The sequence below is a fragment of the Canis lupus genome, chromosome 8 (assembly GCF_003254725.2).
Source record: "Canis lupus dingo isolate Sandy chromosome 8, ASM325472v2, whole genome shotgun sequence".
Taxonomy (NCBI): Eukaryota; Metazoa; Chordata; class Mammalia; order Carnivora; family Canidae; genus Canis; species Canis lupus.
Genome location: NC_064250.1, coordinates 11818425 through 11840135, shown reverse-complemented (window position 1 = coordinate 11840135; position 21711 = coordinate 11818425). Strand labels below are relative to the sequence as shown.

At 34.2% G+C, this 21711-nt stretch overlaps 1 protein-coding gene across 5 annotated transcripts in view; it reads right to left on the bottom strand.

Annotated features, from left to right (window-relative positions):
* AKAP6 (A-kinase anchoring protein 6) overlaps positions 1–21711 on the bottom strand; it is a 539834-nt gene that overhangs the window by 50019 nt on the left and 468104 nt on the right. For all 5 annotated transcript variants that reach the window (XM_025443999.3, XM_049113620.1, XM_049113619.1 and 2 more), the window contains one exon: positions 6243–6458. In XM_025443999.3, coding sequence (XP_025299784.1) covers positions 6243–6458 — 216 coding nt within the window. The remainder of the gene's footprint in view (positions 1–6242; positions 6459–21711) is intronic.

The following is a 21711-nucleotide window of genomic DNA, read 5'->3' as shown; positions in this document are numbered from 1 at the left end:
CTGTCTGCTTTTTCTAGCAGTTTTTGAGGAAAGGTGTTAGAATCTCTGACTAAAACTGCATTCTTGTCTCTTTTCATTTGTATCAGTTGTTGACTTGTATAAGTTCAGTTATTAAAACATAAATATTTAGTAGTGGTATGTCCTCTTGATGAATTAGCATCTTTATCATTAAAAATGTTTTCCTTTATATCTTGTATTATTCCTTGCTCTGAAATCTAATTTGTTAAATATTAAAATTTTGTGATATCTTAATGTATATTTTTCCATACTTCTAACATATTTGTCTTTATATTTAAGGTGGGTTTATTATAGGCAACGTATAGTTCAATTTTGCTTTATTTTAATCCAATCTGACAATTACTGCCCTTTAATTGGGGTTTCTAGTTCATTTATATTTAATAGAATTACTGATGTGGTTGGTTTAATCTTCCACCTTGCTTGTTTCTCTTTGTTACACCTGTTCTTTATTCCCATTTTTCCTCTTTTCCTGCATTGTGTGTCTGTGTTTAATTATTTCATTTTGTTTCCCTTCTTGGGCTATTAGTTAAACTTGTGTTTCTAGAGAGTCACAGTATACATTTTATCTTTTCACAGTCTACCCTTAAGTGATATTATATTACCACATGTAGTATAAAAACCATTTAACAGTATAGTTCATTTTTTTAACCTTTGTGATATTGTTGTCATGTGTCTTACTTCTGATGTGTTATAAATCCCACAATACATTGTTATTGTCTTGCTTTAGACAACCTATTTATCAATTAAAGATATTTAAAGAATACAAAAAATATTTCATATTAACCCACATAGTAACATTTCCAGTGCTTAACATTTCTTTGCACAGATTCAAGTTTCCTGCTGATAGCATTTTTATTTTGCCTGAAGTATTTCTCATAACATTTCTTGTAATGCATTCTGCTGGTGATAATTTTTTCATCTTTTGATGTCTGAAAACCATTTTTATCTTCCTCTTTGAATATCTTCTCTGTGTATAGAATTCTTGGTTGTTGTTTTTTTTCTTTTTCTTTTTTTTTTGGTTGTTTTTTTCCAATGCTTTATAAAGATTTGCTCCACTGTCTTCCGATTTGCATTCTGAAAAAAGAAGTCTGCTGTAACTCTTAATAATGTTTCTGTTTTTCCTGGGTACTTTGAAGATATTCTCATCACTAGTTTTAATCAATTTGATTCTGATGTCGCTTTGTGTAGTTTTTTTTCATGTTTATTGTGCCTAAGGTTTGTTGACACTCTGGATCTATAGATTTATGGTTTTCATCAAATTTGAAGACTCTGGCCATTATTTCTTCCAAAATTGTTTGTCCTTATGTCCTTTCTTTTAGGGATTCTAATTACATATATATATGCATATGTATATATATACATATGCATATATATATGTATTAGGCTGTTTGAAATTGTCTCATAGCTGACTGATGCCATGTATTCTATTTTGTCTGGTTTTTCTCTGTTTCATTTTAGACAGTTTCTATTGTTATGTTTTTCAGGTTTATGAATTATTTCCTCTTCAGTGCATAATTGGCTGTTAATACCATTCAGTGTATTTTTCATCTCAGTTATTATAGTTTTTATCTGTGGAAGTTTGATTTTAGACAGATAGATATCATCAATGTCTCTACTTAATAAACACAATATCTTTTTCTAGCTTCTTGAACATATGGAATACAAGTAAAATAACTTTTAATGTTCTTATCTATTAATTCCATAGTCTGCATCATTACTGGATCTGCTTCTATTACTTAATTTTTTCTTCCTCATTATCAAATATATTTTACTTCCTTTTTTGAATGTTAATTGCTTTTGACTAAATGTTAGATACTATGAGTTTCACCTTGTTGGATCCTGGGTACCTGCATGCTTATAAGTATTTTCAAGTTTTGTGTTAGGATGCCGTTAAAAAAGTTAAAAAGTCATTTACTTTGAAAGAGTTTCATTTTTTAAAGATTTATTTATTTATTTGATAGAGAGAGAGAAAGCAGGGGGGGCAGGGCAGAGGGAGAGGAACATGGAGAATCTCAAGCAGATTCCCCACTGAGCATGGAGTCTGAGGCAGGGCTTGATCTCACAACCCTGAGATCATGACCTGAGCCAAAACCAGAGTCAGACAATGAACTGACTGAGCCACCCAAGTGCCCTGAAAGAGTTTGATTCTTTCAGTTCTTGCTTTTATCATTTTTGGGCAAGACTAGAACTGCACTTAGACTTAATTTTTGCCCCATTGCTAAAGCAAAAACATTCTTAATACTCTGGCACATGCCCTGTGAATATGAGGATTTCCCCTGTGACTGTTCCCTGTAATTTTTTTGGATGGTTCCTTCCACTTAAGACCTGAGTGGATCCCTCTGCATATGTCTACAGCTCTTTCTCTGTAGCTCCCTCCTCTCTAGTACTCTGTGCTATAGCAACTTTAGCTGCCTTGGCCTACTCAGACTCCTAGACCTATCTCTTCAATTCAGCAAGATTGCCAGGTTCTGCATAGATTTTGTTTCTATTACACTGTGCCCTGGAAACACTAGGTAGAGATTTGGGTAACCATAGTATCACTTCACTCATTTCACATCTCTTCATTGCCTGATATTCAAGGTTAAAAATTGTGATTTTGTCCAGTTTTTTAGTTGTTTCAGGTACAAGGGTAAATCTGGTCCCTTACTTTATCTTGGCCGAAAGTGGAAATCTGTCTATGTATCTTAAGAGGAAGAAGGCCTAGAAGGAAGAACTCCTTCATCAAGGAGTTATTGTCGCTTCACTGAAAATCAAGAAACACTGTTCTAAGTGAATTTATTGATTATTGGTAGGGATTATTGTTGTTATTGTGGACTGTCTTATACATTCTAATTTGTATTTCTATTGCAGGAAGTGATATTTAAGCTGTTAAAATAATAAAAATTCTGGTCCTCTATAATAAATACATAATAAATTTAGAATGTTATTTTGGCAGATGGGATGGCTTCAGGAAATACAAATGTGTAGTATTGTCAGTCAAGATATGGTCCTGAACCAACAAAAAAGTGTAAAAGGAATAAAATTAAAGTTTCTTTGGCTCACAAAGAAAGATGGCAGGGTACTAGGAGAAACAACAACATACAAATCAAATGAAAATTAGAATTAAAGCTTGAAAAGCATTGACAGAGATCAATGTTACAGGTAACATGCACACACACAAACACACAAATATTAAGTCTGGGCAAAGACTTTAAATATATGAATAACAGCGTAATGTCAAATAATTATGCAGTTTTATAATCTTGATAAGAGAGAAGGATGCTTTTGGGATTTTAATACAAGATCTCTGACTTTCTTGCAACTTTTTAAAAAAGAGAAAAATATAGTCATTATTTACCTAGTTATGGGTAATAGAGAAGTTTGTTTGACATTTATACACTTGAATTTTTCTGAATATTAGTGAAAGGTTTTCCATATTTTTGTCAGTGTTAACTATAAGAGGGAAGCCAGTAATTACCAGTGAATACCACCTAGTATTATAGTTATTTGTATATTTGTCTTATCTTTCTAGCTACACTTTGTCAGAAGATGGAAGAGACCTTACTCACTTTTGAGTATCTAACATTGACTACTATAGAGAATCACTCAGAGAAAATTCACTCATTTAACAAATATTATGAAGTACCTATTAAGTTCTAGGTACTATGTGGGGCTTTAGGAATGCAAAGGTGAGCAGAAATTTTCTATGTGGCTGCGTTCTTCAGACCAATGAAGGAGATTAACAGTAATCAAGTCATCACACAAACAGATGTAAATTGAACAATACAGAGCACTGCATGTATGATTATGTGGCATCTCATATAAGTTACTTCAAAAGTGACTAATGAGGAAAATTCTATAACACAGTGATTGAATCAGAGCTTCTCATCCTCAGCATCAGAACTTTGCCCACATTTTTAGAACCACTTTATCCAATACCTCATAAGGAATTTCCTTCAGAAATAACATTTGAAGAAAAAAGTATATACCACGAGGTACTTCATATCATGTTTTAGAACGTGGAAACATTGCTCCTATCAGACCAAAAGTAAAGTCAGAAGGTTTCTTTGTGGTTTCATGAAGGTGAATATTCTTATAGGAATATAACAATACTCAAAGCCATTTTGTGGGAATATGAACATTGATAATGAATATAGATATAACTCTAAACCAAATGCCAGAATAAATAAAATGAAAGTTATTAAATAAAGCATGTACTCATTCATTCAGCAAATATCTATCAAACATCTACTATGTGTAAATATGTCCAGGCCTTGGAAACATAGTAGTGATAGTCCCTGTGCATAAGAAGGAGATGGCATAAGGGCAGAAATATATGATAAAAAGCAAACAGGCCACTTAGAGACTTCTGCTTCTCTGCATAGGCAGCCTCCCACATGGTCAAATACTTGTCTGCCCATCAGAGCAACTTGGACTCTATCCAACCAACAGAGATCAGAAGCAAGAAATATCTCCAACTTAATGAGGTACCCTGTGCTTACTGTATTGTTGGCATTAGTCCCACTTTCCTCTATCCTTTTCTTGACAGTGATTTTCAACCTTGTTTAACACAGAAGACCTTATTTGTTACTCCTATCATTCCAAACAACCTACATACTCAGCTGCTAACTTAAAGAAAAGGGGAGACTTTTCTCTATCAGCAACTTATATCTACTTCTATGTTTTATCCTGAGCCTCTAAGAAGTAGCCAGGGTTTTAAAGTGAAAGCTTACCTTTACCACAGAAGTAGGATAAAAATGTCTACATCTAGTCCACAGAGATCTAGTCCTGTATCCCTGATCATACAATTTCAAATAAATCCCCAAAGAAAGCCATTTTTGTCTCCTCCAAAGCAGTTTGAATGCTTCCAAAATGTCAAAGCTTCTCCAGGTGCAGATGGTTTCTGTGTAAGTTTTATTATGGCCACTACCATGCTTAGAGGCTTCAAACTATAGAATAAAAAATAACCTCTTTTGCCCTTCCCAATGCTAAAAAAAAAAAAAAAAAAGAAAAAGAAAAAAGGAAGAAAGAAAGAAAGAAAACACTCCAGCTAAATAGCTTCAAAACAAACAGGTCATTTCAAGAAAAGACATCCAATTATATAGACTCTGATTACTGGTAATAACTTGGAAGTCTTAAGAAATTTAACAACTTCAGCTCAAAACAATTAAACTGAACTGTTAAGGATAAAATCACCCCCTAGACTCAATATAGCTACAGATGCAGAAAGAGTGAGAAGGCTTACTGATTCATTGTCCCTTCTGTTTCTAGTCCCCAATGCCAAACCCATCAAATAGCAAATATTAACATGTTGTTAAAATTAGAATTCATAGAAAAAGGATTTTTTTTCTATGGCAGGATTATTATATTTGATTTTTCAATTTTGAATCTTGTACTTTCTGAAAACATAGAACTGATGATATAAACTCATATTTCATTCCATGTATTCATATATGTATTTCATTTAAGTAAGTCAAACTTGTGACTTAGGCCTCAACTAATGGACAGTGACTTCAAAGTCATGTGGGGAATGCAATCTTTTTATCAGCAAACCTTTTTTCTTAAGGATATGAAGGTTTTCTGGACAAGAGCTTTTTCTATATTATTATTAAACAACTCTAGTCACATATATTTCCTTCATGTAGCAACAGCTTGAACTTACAATCAACTTGGAAAACTCTTAAAAAGGATCCCTACCTCTACCTTGCACACTGCATTAAAACTCAAAGAGGAAACTTGCTAGCTCTCAGCAACACACCTCCATCAGAAGGAGCTCCAAGAAGAAACAGTGGAGTTTGTTGTACGAATAGCGTTAACTCATCGTGTAATGACAAGGTAAGGAGTATACTTTATGTCGTTACCTTATCTATAGAGCATACACATTGCTACATATACTTTGAGAATGGAAAGCCACCTTCTAACAAAATCTTCATGGGGTATTGTATGATTAAGGAACATCATTGGTGAAGGAATAATTGAAGGAATTAATGGCTTACTTTGTTAAGATGAAGGAAAATCTTCATGTGATTTTTTTTAAAGACAATGAGATATTCTGAAACACTTCTTATTAGTAGGCAAATAAATTGTGCTACGACAAATGAATCTCATTGAGTGGTTGAAGATATCTATCCCTTTAGTTCACAAAACCAATTGTAAAATAAATACATTTTCCAAGCCCTGAAATAATTTTTTTCTGAGAAAAATAAGAGAAAAAAGTTTTATGCTAAAAAATAAAAATAACTCACAGACTCCTTTCCCATCTTCTTTTGTAGCCGTGTTTGCCACTGGACAGCTTGCATGACAATGGCTTCCCACCTTCTTTCAAGATTTACAATGATCAGTTGCATGGGCTGGTGGTCTGCATTCAGATTGCAAGTATCCCGGTCATCCAGAAGATGCTGGCATAATCGCAGGATGGAGGCCACTCCACGACGTCGCTGCTTGATTTCACCACAGAGAGACTGCAATATAGAGAGCGATTGATCCATGAGTGTTTACAGAGCAAAATTTCCTAAAACTTGAAATGAATTATTCTACTATAATTTCAAATTGTAGTAATATACTCAGCTATGAACAATAAGGCAAGAAGAGCTCTGAGAGAGTTGCCTTTGGGTTGGAGACCTCTATTGATACCAAACTAACACCAAAGAATTTAGCTCATCTGGTTCCTCTTCCCTTTTTTCACTGATTTGTCCATTATAAAATGCTGGGTCCTACCTTGATGCCTAAGTGATTAGCAATTTATAGCTTAAAGAAATAAATCATATAAGTCATGGGAATGCTAAACAGACTGACATGCTTTGATTCCAGGTCCTAGGAAACACCAAAGATAGGAAAGTGCTCCAAAAGGAAATGGAATTTTTCCTAATTTATTCTAGATTTTTTTGTTGCTAAAAGTTTAGTTTTCTACTGGCTGGGAAAAAGTTAAGTAAGACTGCAAAGAATTTTGATATATAACATCTATTATTGGAGGTGGGGGAGAAGGATAAGCAACATTCCTCTTCCGAAGCTTGATTAACAAAGCAATAATGTTCTGAAAACAGAAATTAGGATACTGGATTATTACTGCACTATTTGTTGGTTGCTGTTTCTTTTAATAGACATTCACACAATTTAAGAAGGATATGCATGCATCAAAATAGCATTTTGCCCCCAGAAGCATTTGTATTGCTGCAGTGACCCTAAGCTGAACGATTCAAGCAAAATAGTGGGTACACATGTCTAAAAATATTATATCTTTTCTTTGCCTACGGATAGTGTGTAAGTGATATTCTAATTCAAAGCCTTCAGGAGAAATGATGATTATATCCACAAACATCACTGAATTACTAATCTCCTTCTACTGCTACAATTGGACTGTTCTAACAGTTAACAGATTGCTTATTAATCAACAAGGGTAAACAAGACAATGCAATTTCATTTAGTGCGAGAGTTTTAATGCCTAAAAGTATTTGTGCTTAAAATGTTAATCTAGATAAGGCTTCATTAGAAGAAGTCTTAAAATGATTAAGTGCGGTTCATTGAAATGTGCACAGAGTGGTAGTAGATCAGCAGGTGGACATTTCATACAGATGTTCTGCTTATTGATATAATACATGGTATAGCCATTTAAATGACCCTAACTCAGTAATAGCCGAAATTCTATTATTTCTGTAATGAGAGAACACTGTACCTTTAATATTTCTGAATTTTAAATAAGGTGAATGACAAATTCCCAAACCTCTATTTATGGCAAAATATGACTAGGAATTTTATTATTCAATTTATACCAGTGCAGCATTTTTAGTTATGTTTCCTGAACTTACCCTTATTTATTTTCCTAGCATTCATTATTATTTTCCTACATAACTCCTGATATAACCCCCAAGTCTGACAAATTTCTTTACTGATGCTATTCATTTGTTCAGTGCTGAATGAGGAGAAACCCCTAGATATTCAAAGATAACATGAGGGCCTACTAAAGCAAAAAGCATTGTTTTCATCTCTTCCTCCAATACTGCTATCTCCCTACTCCAAAATGCATCCTCTCTCTTTCTCTCTCCCTCTCACACACACTCCACCCATGCTCAGTTTGTTCTCTAACTCTAGAACTGTTCAGCAAGACAAACTATCAAGCCAAATTAATACCTGGCAAATTTTGGGCCAATATTAACACTTCAAGATAATAATAGAACCAAATGAAATGAGTTGAAATGAGTCCTGTGAATGTGAATATCAAGGATTTCATTTTTCATTTTTGTTTTGTTATAAATTTGCTAAAAATACAGGGCTAAAAAATCAAAAGTGATATTCCCATGCCATAAAACTGAATCTTGCAAAACTCACTTTGCAGTTGACTAGACTAATAACTGCATTCCTCAAGCCAGCAAAAAGTCCCAATGTTTCTTAGCCAAATGAAAATTTGTTATGGATGGCACTAAAAATATGTGTGGAGTTAGCACAGCCACATTGGTAACACTTACAAAGTAGCCCAAATGGACTTCATCCACCTCACAGGCATTTTTAAAGTTCTGAAGGAGGACATGTGAGATCACTAGGGCAAATTTTCATAAAGGTCATTGGCCATAATTTTTTTATGAGTATCTAGAATGTATCCAGTATTTAAGTATCTAGATGTTCCCTACCCATATCTTAATATGAGTCAGTCCAGATAGTTTAAAAACTGTGAAAGCTGCTTTTGACATTCAATATCAGATTTGATGGAATGTTAACATTCACTACCTAATTTTTGTATCTTCACAATCCTATAATTTTTTTTACTTTAAATATTCAAAGAACTTAGTCTGTATCCTAGATTAATAATGTATCCTATATGCATGCTGGGAAATAACACTACTTTAAAAAGGAGGTGAAAATTGAGAATTTTAAATGGCCAACATCTTTTTTGATACTTTTCTATATCTAGGAGATATAACTGATAAAATAACATTCGTCTACATAAATGGGTTTCCATGACAACCATTAAAATATACATATTTATTTATAATCACAAACACATACTAAATAAAACCAATGCATTTGCTGGCAATGTTTCTTAGAATCAGTAGCTTACGTTATTTCCATGATAAACTATGCACAGAGAAATGTTAAATATAACTACGCAGGAACAAATAAGTATTGTAACTATTTCTGGCTTACATTTTCAAAGGAAAGTACTTTAAAACAGAAATCCAAACTATACAATCTAAGTAAGGCACTGAAATAAGATAAACTCATCCTTGTCTCTCAGTCCTCCTCTATTGTGCACTGCACCTTCCCTCTGCCAAGCACTGTTTCAGGCACATATGCTTCACAAAAGAGCAAGTTATTGCTCCTTCTCTCGAGGTGCTGGGACTCTCCTGAAGAGAGTCTGTACAAATAAGTGTGATACTGAGAATGATGTAGAGAGAGAGGCATGTTAACAGAAGTTTGAGCAAGTTGCTATTGGAGGAGTTGGTGAAATCTTCAAGGAAACAACATGAGCCAGATGGTCCAAGCTGAACGGTGGTGGTTATAAAGACAGTAGGGTCAGGGAGCAAGTGTCCTGGGGCGGTGGGGGCACCTAGTGTGTCAGGGAGAAGAGACAGTGAAGCAGCTGGATAGGAAGTAAGGAACAGAAAAGTTCGGAATGCTTTTCGTTTTTGCTAATTTGGAAGCATTTTCCTTGATCTCTCATGAGATCATGTTGGTTCCCAAGCATAGTCATATTGCCTTCACAGAGAAGTATAGAGACAAGAGGAGTGAAAAGAAATTTAAAAAGAAAGAAAAAGCCCCCACTAATTATCAGTATACCTAAGAAAGAGATTCCAAAGGCTTTTGTATGTAGTTGTCCTATTATTTGGTAATTGTTAGGCTAATTTCTTATTATAAGACTATCTCTGTTAGTATGGAGGTAGTTGTCTTGTATCACTTCAGAATTCAGTTGCTGGAATATAGTTTGAGTGTGCTATTTTTAAATTTCTGATGAACTTTTTATTTACTTTTACATTTCTACTCAATTTCCTCATGTTATTAAACAGGCAGGCTTGCTATAAGAAATGTAGAAAAGTAAAAATCAAAATTTTTAACTTACTTTTTTTTCCTTTACAATATGCAGATCTCTAACCCTCTAAATACATCTTTTTTTCACATGTTGCAATAGAGTTGCCAACAGGCTGGAGGTTTTTTTTTTTTTATCACACTTAACAGTCAATTTGGTTTTCAATTCATCAATGGTAATGCAAAGGAGGGCTTTTGGTTTATCTGGGGGGTTTTCTTTTTTTTTTTTAAATGGGAGTTTTTCTTTTTCCTCTCCTGACTTTCTCTGTCAACCTTTTTGATTGTTTAAACCACTCTATTATTAAGCCAAATGTGATGTAACATCATTTTTTTTTAAAGATTTTATTTATTTACTTGAGAGAGGGAGAGAGCACACAGAAGCAGGAGAAGCAGACCTCAGTTGAGCAGGGAGCCTGATCCAGGGCTCTATCCCAGGACCCTGGGATCATGGCCTGAGCCCAAAGCAGATGCTTAACCGAGAGCCACCTACGTGCCCTAATGTAACATCATTTTTGACACTGGCTTCAATTTAACACCATTAAAGGTAAGACTTCCAATATTGATATTTTATTTTTCATTATACATTAAACATAAATACACACATATATTGTATAATATGATTATAATTGACTTGTATACCCATATTCCTGTCATTAAACAATATTGGCATCTACTATCAAAAAAAAAAGATAAAAATAAGCTTACAAGCAAAGAGTAAGCAAAGAACTTACTTGTAAGCAACTTTACTGGTAAGCAAAGAACTATAATTAGGCCCAAACCCAAACTACACAATAAGTAAAATTTAAGAATCAAATAGAGAAAAGAGAGATGAGGAAGAAAATACAATTTTAAAAATACCAAAACTAAGTATATTTTAAAAACAGAGAGAAAAAAAAATTAGCTGAGAAACTACAAATCAATTTGTCTCTATATCTTACATAATTATATTCAGCAGGTTAATGTAACATCATTGGGTAGGTCAATATGAACAAAGTGATAGGACTTCAGGTGATCTGTCAACTAAAAACCACTTATGCAGCAATTCCATTTATAAAATCAAACATAACTTTATTTTCTAGATTGATCAGTTTAACAATATGTATTGAGTGTGTCCTCTCTGTGGTAAGCACAATAAAGAAGTTTCAACCTGCATATATGATACATACCTGCCTTCAATCTAGTTGGAGTGAGGAAATAACAGAGGGGGAAAAACTGAAAAAGACATGCAACTTCTTCTGGTTTAAATAATCACAAGTAAATAGCTCCATCTCATTGTTGCAAGGGTTTCCCACATTTTTCAAGCATTTTTCTTCTTTTTAGCATTTTCTATATTTTACCATTTTAATTTCATGAGGTGGGCAATCGTCTTCTCTTAGTCTGCTACCTATGACTAGAGGAATAGAGCAAAGGTTCTCAGACATTGTTCCCCAAGCCAATCACCATTAGCATCACCTGTGAACTTGGAAATTCCAATTCTCTGGTGGCACTCCACATCTGAATCTGCAACTCTGGGGTAGGCCCCAATGAGACATGGTTTAAATTTCTGATGAACTTTGATTTCAAAAGTTGTAAGTGATTACAATGCATGCTAAAGTTTGAAAACCCTGGCCTACAGGAAACTTGAACTTAGTTTTACAGATAAGAGAATTAATCCAGCTGAGCAGATTTCTTTTTTTGTTTTAGAAGTATAAAATAGAGGTTACAAGTTCTGATTCTGGAGTCACACTGTTAGCCAACAGCCTAGAGACCATACCCATTTGGTGATCAGTTATTTTTTTTTAATTGTCACTAAATTACTGAAAGAAAATGAGTCAATCAATGAATAGATCTTTTTGACTAGAGGTATCTTTATACTATTAGTACTTGCTTGATGATCTTCAGAATTTTCCTTTTTTTTTTTTTTAAGATTTTACTCATTTATTCATGAGAGACACAGAAAGAGAGAGGCAGAGACATAGGCAGAGAGAGAGGCAGGCTCCATGCAGGGAGCCCGATGTGGGATCACACCCTGAGCCTAAGGCAGACACCCAACTGCTGAACCACCCAGGTGTCCATATCTTCAGAATTTTCAATATCATTATTAAGAATGAAAATAATGGAGGCACCTGGGTTGCACAATTGGTTAAATGTTGGACTCTTGATTTCAACTCAGGTTGTGATTTCAGGGTAGTGAGATTAAGCCACATCAGGATTTGAGCTGAGCATGGAGTCAGTTTAAGACTCTCCCTCTCCCTCTGCTCCTCCCCATTGTGCCCTCTCTCTAAAATAAATAAATAAATATTTAAAAAAAAAGAATGATGGGAACTGAGTGGGAAAAATTAGAGAGGGAGACAAACCATGAGAGACTCCTAACTCTGGGAAACAAAGGGTTGTGGAAGGGAAGTGAGTGGGGGGAAGAGGTAACTGGGTGATGGGCACTGAGGAGGGCACTTGATGGGATGAGCACTGGGTGTTACACTATATGTTGGCAGATTGAATTTAAATTTAAAAATGTAAAAAAATAAAATTCTTTTTGATTCTAAAAAAGAATTATAATATGTTAGGTTGTTTGAATACCATATTTGGGGATTTTACTCCTTTTTATTAATTTTATCAAATTAGTCATTTAGTCATAATGAATGATGCTAATACATATGGCATTGTGCTAAATTAAATAGAAGCTTCTCTCACAAAGTGTATATAGTTAAACAAAACCATGATGATTATTTGGAAGGTAGAAGGCATCAGATGCAGGGAATGTTAGTGAAGATGGGGAAAATGAGAGGCAACACTGGTAACTCTATGAATCTTCAAAAGATGCTTTTAACTGGTTGATTCTGGGCTAATGTTTTAGGACAAGGTTAACAAAGATTATATGGATGTTATTTCTCACAGCAATAAACATTTATTGAGTATCAATTATTCACCAAACACCATACTTTTCATTATAGAATTGGAATTGGTAAATAAAAGGAATATAATAAGATGTGGTGCCTGTTTTTAAGTGCTTGTGATTTGGTCATTAAGAGAAGACTCTGCCTCCTCAAAGGAAAAAATAAATAAATAAATGCAAGGCAAAGGTTTTTGATAAGACCTAACCCATCAGGTTTTGTAAGTGTTAAATGAAGTAAGGAAGGTGCATAGTTAACAGTGAGATTGTAACCCAAATGTTGAGGTGCAATATATATGCATGCTAAATTATGGACATTGACTTGGGGGATAAAAAATATCATTACTAGCTGGAGTATACAGATTAAGATTGATGGAGCTAGTACCATGTTAAAGTTGGTGAAGATTGAAAAAGTGGAAGGAATGGAGGACAGGCATTATAGTTGGGTGAGTCACATAATAAAGGTCAAGAAACTACATTTTAAACAGGATGGAAGTTGAAGTGGAATATGATGATAATCATATTTCAACTGTCCATCCATCCATCCATCCATTCAAACATCCAAATGTACTCACTGAGTGCCTCTTATGTGCCATGCAGTTCTCAGTGGTGGGGATATAGCGGTGAGCTACAAGATTTCTTTCATGGAACTTATATTTGAACTTGTGTGTGTAGAGAGGTGGTGGTAAGAGGCTGGAAACAAAACATAAATAAACATACAAGAAAATATCAGGTAGTGATAAAATCTATAAAATAAAATAGAGTTATATCATGGAAAGTGGTGGTGGTGTTACTTTAGACTGGTTAGTCAATAGAGCTCCTCTAAGGAAGTAATATCACATTATATAAGTTTACATATAGAAACAAAATATAACAGTGTTCTGATGCTGTAATAATTTAGACAAGATAATGTTTAAAACAGCATTTGTATGCCATTTTATGCCAAAAAGGCCTATTTTATGATTAAGTACCAGGGTACTGATTAAAGACTGAATGCTTACCAATGAGATAAGTGGAATTAAAAAGCTCTCAGTACAATTAAGTCAGAAAAAACATTTTCAATAAAAGGTGCTGGGACAATTGTATATCTACATGCAAAAGAATGAATTGGACTTCCCTACCTCACACCATATACAAAATTAAATTAAAATGGATCACAGACTTTCATTTAAGAACTACAACTGAAAAAATCAGAAAGCATATGTGGGACTCAATCCCGGGACACTGGGTTCACACCCTGAGTCAAAGGCAGATGATCACCCACTGAGCCACCCAGGCATCCCTGAAAATCATAGATCTGATAAAGGACTTGTATCCAGAATATATAAAGAACCCTTAAAATTCAAAAATATAAAGTTAAGCAACTTCATTTTTAGTAGTAAACATTTCTTCAAAGAAAACATACATCTGGCCAATAAACATATGAACAGATGTTCAATGTCATCAGATATGAGGGAAATGCAAATCTAAACCACAACTACATACTACTTCACCTGCACTCTGATGGCTAAAATTAAAAAAAGACAAAATAACAATGTTAGCAAAGATCTAGGGAAATTGGAATCCTTATGAATTGTTGGTGGGATTGAAAATTAGTGGCACTAATTTTCATACTTTGGAAAATTAGTGCCATGGCACTAATGGCATACTTTGGAAAATAGTATGACATTTCCTCAAAAAGTTAAACATAGAATTACCATATGGTCCAGCAATTTCTCTCCTAGGTAAGTGCCCAAAAGAATTGAAAACCTATGACCACATAAATATCCATAATCACATTATTCATAATAGCCAAAATGTGGAAAAAAAACACAAGTATCTATCAATGGATGAATAGATTTAAGGAATGTAGTATATCCATACAATGAATATTATTTGGCAGTAAAAAGGAATAAAAGGGGCACTTGCCTGACTCAGTCAGTGGAGCATGTGACTCTTGATCTTGGAGTCATAAGTTCAAGCCCCACGTTGGGCATAGAGCTTACATTATTTAAAAAAAAAAAAAAAAAAAGGGCAGCCCCAGTGGCCCAGCTGTTTAGCACCTCCTGCAGCCCAGGGTGTGATCCTGGAGACCTGCGATCGAGTCCCATGTCAGGCTCTCTGCATGGAGCCTGCTTCTCCCTCTGCCTTTCTCTCTCTCTCTCTCTCTCTCATGAATAAATAAATAAAATCTTTTTAAAAAAGGAATAAAGTACTGATACATACCTCAACATGAAAGAAACCAGAAATATATGGCCACATATTATATGATTCCATTTATATAAAATGTCCAGAATAGGCAAATGCATAAAAAGTAGATTAGTGGTTTCCTCAGGTTGCAGTCAGTGGGGGACAGGGAATGACTGCTAATGGTTAAGGGATTTCTTTTGGGTGTAGTGAAAATGCTCTGAAATTAGATTTTATGGTATGCAAATTATGTCACAATAAAACTATTTTTTTAAATCTCTTGGTAAAGCCAGGTATGTATTATCAGCCACATAACTGGTGATAATCAGATAATTTATCATATGTACCTTCAGGGTGTGTCATGACAACAGGTTATATGATATTACTAATACCATTCAGACATCATATTTTTTGCAACAGTGGGTCCATACACATATTAACACACAAATGACAATTTAGACCTTTTATTATTATTATTATTATTTTTTAAAAGTAATGGCTGGGCTGCCTGGGTGGCTCAGTCATTTAAGCATCTGACTCTTGATTTTGGCTCAGGTCTCAGTATTGTGGGATCAACTGCTCACCTCCATCCCTCTGCTGGGCTCTGCACTCAGTGGGGAGTCTGCTTGGGATTCTCTCCCTCTTCCTCTGTGCCTTTTCCAGTCTCACACACACACACTCTCTCTCTCAAATAAATCAATTAATTAATCTTAATAAAAAGTAGTGACTATAAAATTCCCTGTGATATAGTCATAACTACAAACCTATAAATCTCAGTCAACAGGACATTCTGCTATATGATAAAAATAATACAGTGTTGTTTTTAATATAGCTGTCCTACTTCTAGAAATATCATAAAACATAAACAGAAAAGTATACATAGAAGAGCATGGATGTGGAAAAGGAGTTGAAGAAAATGTGGAAATTAAAGAATGTTAGTTAAGTCTAATTACTGTAGTGGTGAGTTTCATTTACAATCATATACATCTTATGAAATTCTAATCTATTTTGGTTTTGGTTTCAGTAGAAAAATGAGAAATAGGACCTTCCAACAGACTTCATGTATTTCACCAAAGATCATTCTAAGTTGACTATATGTTATCTGAACCAACACAAAATTTTTAAAAAGTTGTGTTCTCTTCAGATATTTAATTAAAGATTTACTTGACTGTAAAATAGTAACCAACAATCATTGAATCTTATTAAATTGCTAGAGCGCTATTCTGAGTATTTTCTTAGTTATTTTTCACTAATCTCATAGATTAATGACAAACATAATTTGTGTATTTCTGTCTGCTATGTATTTTTCTAGGTATTTTATATGTATTGGCTCATTTCATCTTCACAACAACACTATGAGATATATATTATTGACATGTACCTATTTTACAAAAGAGGAAATAGAGACAGAAAAGGCTAAGTAACTGACCAGAGATAACACAGCTAATAAGCAGCAAAGGCAGGATGTTAACCTGAATCCCATGCAACCTGAATCCCAAGCCAATTCATAAAAACATTATGCTACATTTCTTTTCATAAGAGAGCAGAAGAGGGTTATAAAATTTCTCCATTTTCAGACTGTTCTGGCCCTTGATTTCCAACTGAAGTGGCCACAGCCATAAAGTTACTGTTGATAAGACAGACAACAAGTTCATCAGTATACCTTTTGAGGTCTATCTTAAACAAATTTCTAGGCCTATGTTAAAAATTAGTAATCTGGGGTGTCTGGGTGGCTCAGTTGGTTAAGCCATGATCCCAGAGTTCTGGGATCAAGTCCTGCATTGGGCTTCCTGCTTAGGGAGAATCTGCTTCTGCCCATCCCCCTGCTCCTTTTCACTCTATCTCTCAAATAAATAAATAAGTAAATAAATAAATAATATTTAAAAAATTAGTAATCTATATAATTTTTAAACCCAGGGTGGTTATGATAACAGATGTGGAAAAAATATCAATTCAATCACTGAACAAATATTTATTGAACACCTATTATAAAGGGCACTACTCTGAGTGTTTGAGATGCATCAGTGAACAAAACAGACAAACTTTCCACCCACAAGGACCTCATATGCTAGCAGACAGTAGAGGATTATCTCTTTTCTGAGAAAAATGTAAGTTATATAAATAATCAGAAAGAGATTGAACAAAAATAGGAAACATTCATTAGACAAATGATCATCAAAGTTTCCAGCAAAGATTCAGCAGGTCTTTTGGTCCTGACAGCTCTATTCTTGAGCCAATTATGTGTTTACCTTGTTTAGTGTATAGGTATTGCAAATAAGAATTTCCATCCGGAATTGTAAAGGGGTAGTTCTTCAAAACAGCAAAAAAATTAAAATACCTCAAGTGAGGTATGAATGATGACTTGCATATTTTAAAGGAAATATGGGCAGATGACATCTACATATTTTAACTGATTCCAAGCTTAAAAGACAACATCAACCAATATAGGAACTCAGCTCAGTTGCAAACCCTGGGACTTAATCTATATTGAAGCTAAATATTCTATAAGCATGCAGTGAAGTGCAAAAAAATAGCAATTGAAAAATGACATGATTAAATGGCACAACATGCAATCATTTGCTCTCAATTATATCAATGTATCTTCTTCATTTCTAGGAGTCAGGCAGAAATATTGTTTTTTAAATGCCTCTATTAAATTGGTCACCAATAATAAAATAGATGAGAGTCCTAATAAGCTCATTTACATAACATACATCATACACTACAAAACTATTCTCTCCAAACAGTTTTGCCCATAGATTTGTCTCCTGGTTGTCATGAGTCTTTGCTACATTAGCAGATTTCAAAAGCATAATACTGCCTTCAGAACCATTTGTAGAAAAACGTTTATGAAACTTTTCTAGTTAACCCTTGGCAGGATCCTTATTGCTAATTATGGAAAAGGTATTGATATAATATCTTGGCTGTCACATTTTATTATGGTGATGGTAGAAGCAGAATCTAGGTCTGACATTTTGGAAATACCATCTAATTGCGAGTTAGAAACAGAGAATGACAGTTTTAAGTAGATTATAACTTCTTTCAAAATAACAAACTGGTTTATTTAATGTAAAAGCTGGATTTTAAAAATAGCATTAAAGACCACTGAATTGGTTTACCAAGCACATCTTTATCAGCTTCTTGAAGAAGGTCTGGGATATGTGCCAAAATAGTTTCAAAATTGTACATGACAATATAAGCCTAGATTCTAACACCAAATGATTTATTTTTTTTTTAAGATTTTATTTATTTATTCATGAGAGACACAGAGAGAGAGAGAGAGAGAGAGAGGCAGAGACACAGGCAGAGAGAGAAGCAGGCTCCATGCAGGGAGCCCGACGTGGGACTCGATCCCAGGATTCCAGGATCACACCCTGAGCCAAAGGCAGATGCTCAACTCCTGAGCCACCCAGGCATCCCCAAATGATTTCTTATCACCATTTAAAATCAAAACATTTTCAGTGCATACTTCCATTTTTTAAGAAAAAAATCATCTCCCCTCTGTTCATCTAGACAGCAGATGAATAAGGTCCAAAGACAAGTCACTTTAACCTCTATGGTCTACATAACCAGATCTTTGACCTAGAAAAAAAGATATAATTTTTTCTTGCCACTTAGCATCCTCACCAACAAAGGTGAATAATTAAGGGCCACCAGGACTATTAGCTAATACTGAAAATTCTTGGATGAATGGTATCATCAAGGGAAAAGCTAATCATTCTTTTATAAACACTCATTTGATGTTTTGTTTGTAGTTTCATGTGTTAAAAAATAGCAATTATATTTGGGAAGGAGTATTTCTATTTCTATTAGTTATTTTTTTAGCTGTGGACTAAAATATAATAATCATTCTAAAATTGCAGATCCTCGCTGTGTTATTCTATAAAAGCTGTTGTTATCACTGTGCGGTATTCTTTAATTTTTTTGTGACTTTCCCTACATTAGGTTAAGTACTTTTAAATATGTTTGTTTTTAAGAATCAAGCTCAGTGGTCATGTGCTTAGTTCATATTCACATGTAATTAGTAATATGTTATATACTTCCTTTTCTAAATTAAAAACACTATTAAAATTCCAGACATACAAAACAATATGAAGATTAAGTTACTCTAAAGAAAACTGTAATAGCTTACAGATTGCTTGTATCATTACTAAAATGCTGGTATCTATTACAGCGTCTCCCTGGAATAAAGAATGCACTTTTGGCAATAATCTTTTAAAAACATGTCCATTATTGTTAAGATGCTAAACTAGTCTGCAATTACAGGAAGGTAACTTTTAGCAATAAGGGGGAAAGGGTGCTGGATATAAATGCAACTTAGCCATTATACTACAAAATACCTTTTCTTAAAATTCCACAATCATTCTTTTCATAAGCAGATAAAGCATTAATTGCCATTTATTTTTACATTATTATATTTTGGAATCTATTTACAACACCCACTGTACTTTTTATCTCGTATTAGATTCCATAGGAATCATTTCAAAGAAATTCTGGGGAATAGATAAAGGTGATTTTTCTCTTCTAGATTATCTGTTGATCCCAGCTACCTGAACTCATTTGTGCCTTTAATGGATATTGGGTATTCACTGGCAGGGTCAAAGGAATATTCAGGACAGTCTTCAGGAAAGAAAGAAAAGAATTCTATGTAACAAGGTACAGCACAATACATTCATTAGGCTAAACCTATAAAAGGAAGATCATCATAAAGATCATACCTGGAGAATGAAATAGCAAAGAAAAGCAAGGAGAAAGAAGGAAAGTAAAAGAACACACGGGCAAGGATGACCTCAGAGGAATTCCCAGGGGTAATGTGGAACACATAGGAAAGGACAGATTATAGAACTGGTTTCATGACTCATTTGGCTTTGTTGCATGGTGTTTTTCTTGCTCTCTCATTTATACACAGTTGACTATTCCTCACCCCTCTCCTCTCTCAAACCCTATTTTCCCAAATTTATCTCTAACATATTGTTTATTTCTCATTAAACCACTCTTGGAACTTGTCACAAAGTTCAGAGTGTTACTTGAAGTATAACAGCTAGGAATTGGTATTTTAGGGAAGTATTCCTGTTATTTCAGAATCCTACAGGTGGGAAATAAATGAATTCAAGAACACTTGGGACACAATAAGAATACAGGAAGAGAGTTGGGCTTTGGAGAATAATACCACTAAAAAGGAGGAAAGTGATACTTGGGACAAAAAGTCAACATTGGAAAGACCCTTCTGTTTATTCATTTACTCCTCCCTGACCTGGAAGAGACTGAGGTATAGGCAGCTCTATAAACTTCCTACTTCTGATTTTATTTTTATAGCATCTAAATAGAGCATTTTCTTGTGAATTTGGATCACTAGGAATTTGCTTTTTAGCTTTTTCCTTTGCTTTTGTGGTGGAAACCCAAGGCAACTCCACTCCTTTTCACCAGTTTTCAGTATTCCCAGATGCGCAGTAATACTAATCACACTCTCAGGATCATTTAGAAGTTTAACTAATATATAACAGCACAACACTCTTCAACCATTATATTAGGTAGTAGAGAGATGCTGACTAAATATTAGCCAACTGGTAAATTGCTATAATGATTATTTAGCTCAAAGCAATATTCCAGAACCTTGTGAAAAGGAAATGTAATAAGAACTTCATTCTTTAAACACTCCCAGAGCTAAAATAAAGCAGAAGTCCAGGAGAATTTTTTGAGAGCTTTTTCTTGAAAAAGTTAATCCTCCTTTTAGAGGATTCTGTTTTCATTTCTTCTGAGACACCACATCTCTCTCCTGCTTGCTCCCTAGAAGGTGACTAAATATATTGGAGGGTAGTGTCTTCATTCATCTCATCTAATACTTTGGCAACAACACAGAATATAAGTCATCTGATCATGAAGGTGTTCCAATTGAACATCTAAGAAGTAACTTGGATTGAGGGAAAAAAGCACAACTTAGAGTTTTTTCCTAGTTTGGCAATAACTAGTTGTGTGATCTCAAGTAAATCATGTAACTTCTATATTCCCTCAATACCCTTTCTCTAAAATGCAATGATCCTTTAACTTCTAAGATCTTCTGGCATCAGAGTATTACATAATCTTATTCTGTTATGAGATAGGAAAAATATCATGAGGTGGTCTATGATGGACTTTTTCAAAATAGTAAAATACAGCTCTGAATATCTCTCAAATCAGTTGTGAGTTGACCCTCATCTTCTCTGGTGAGATTCTAGTGGTGAAAGAACAATTTCATTTTGTCTATAATTTTTATTTATTTTCCTTTCACTGTCCTGAACTGTAGGAAACTAATTGGAGCAGTGTTTTGTTGCAATCATTTATATGAATCAACCTTGCTTGGCCTCAGTTTCTGTTCATATATTCTGCTCATGTTCTAACATCATGAAAGTCTAACTCCAAGTATCTTTATAGTGAGAACCACCTGCCTAAAAAAGCACACCAAATCAAAAAGTTAACTTCCATTGTTGCTTTCATAAAGCTTTAAATGTTTTATGAAGCTTTGCACCAATGTTTTTTGAGCGGTAGGATGACATGCTTGAATGGATATCCTTTGGCTCTCGCAGGTTGTGTTGGCTGATAGATAAAGCAATGAATGGGTCTTGAAACATTCTTTCAATTTCTAAAAGTCATTTCTCTTGCTTTTAAGGGCAATAATGAAGGAC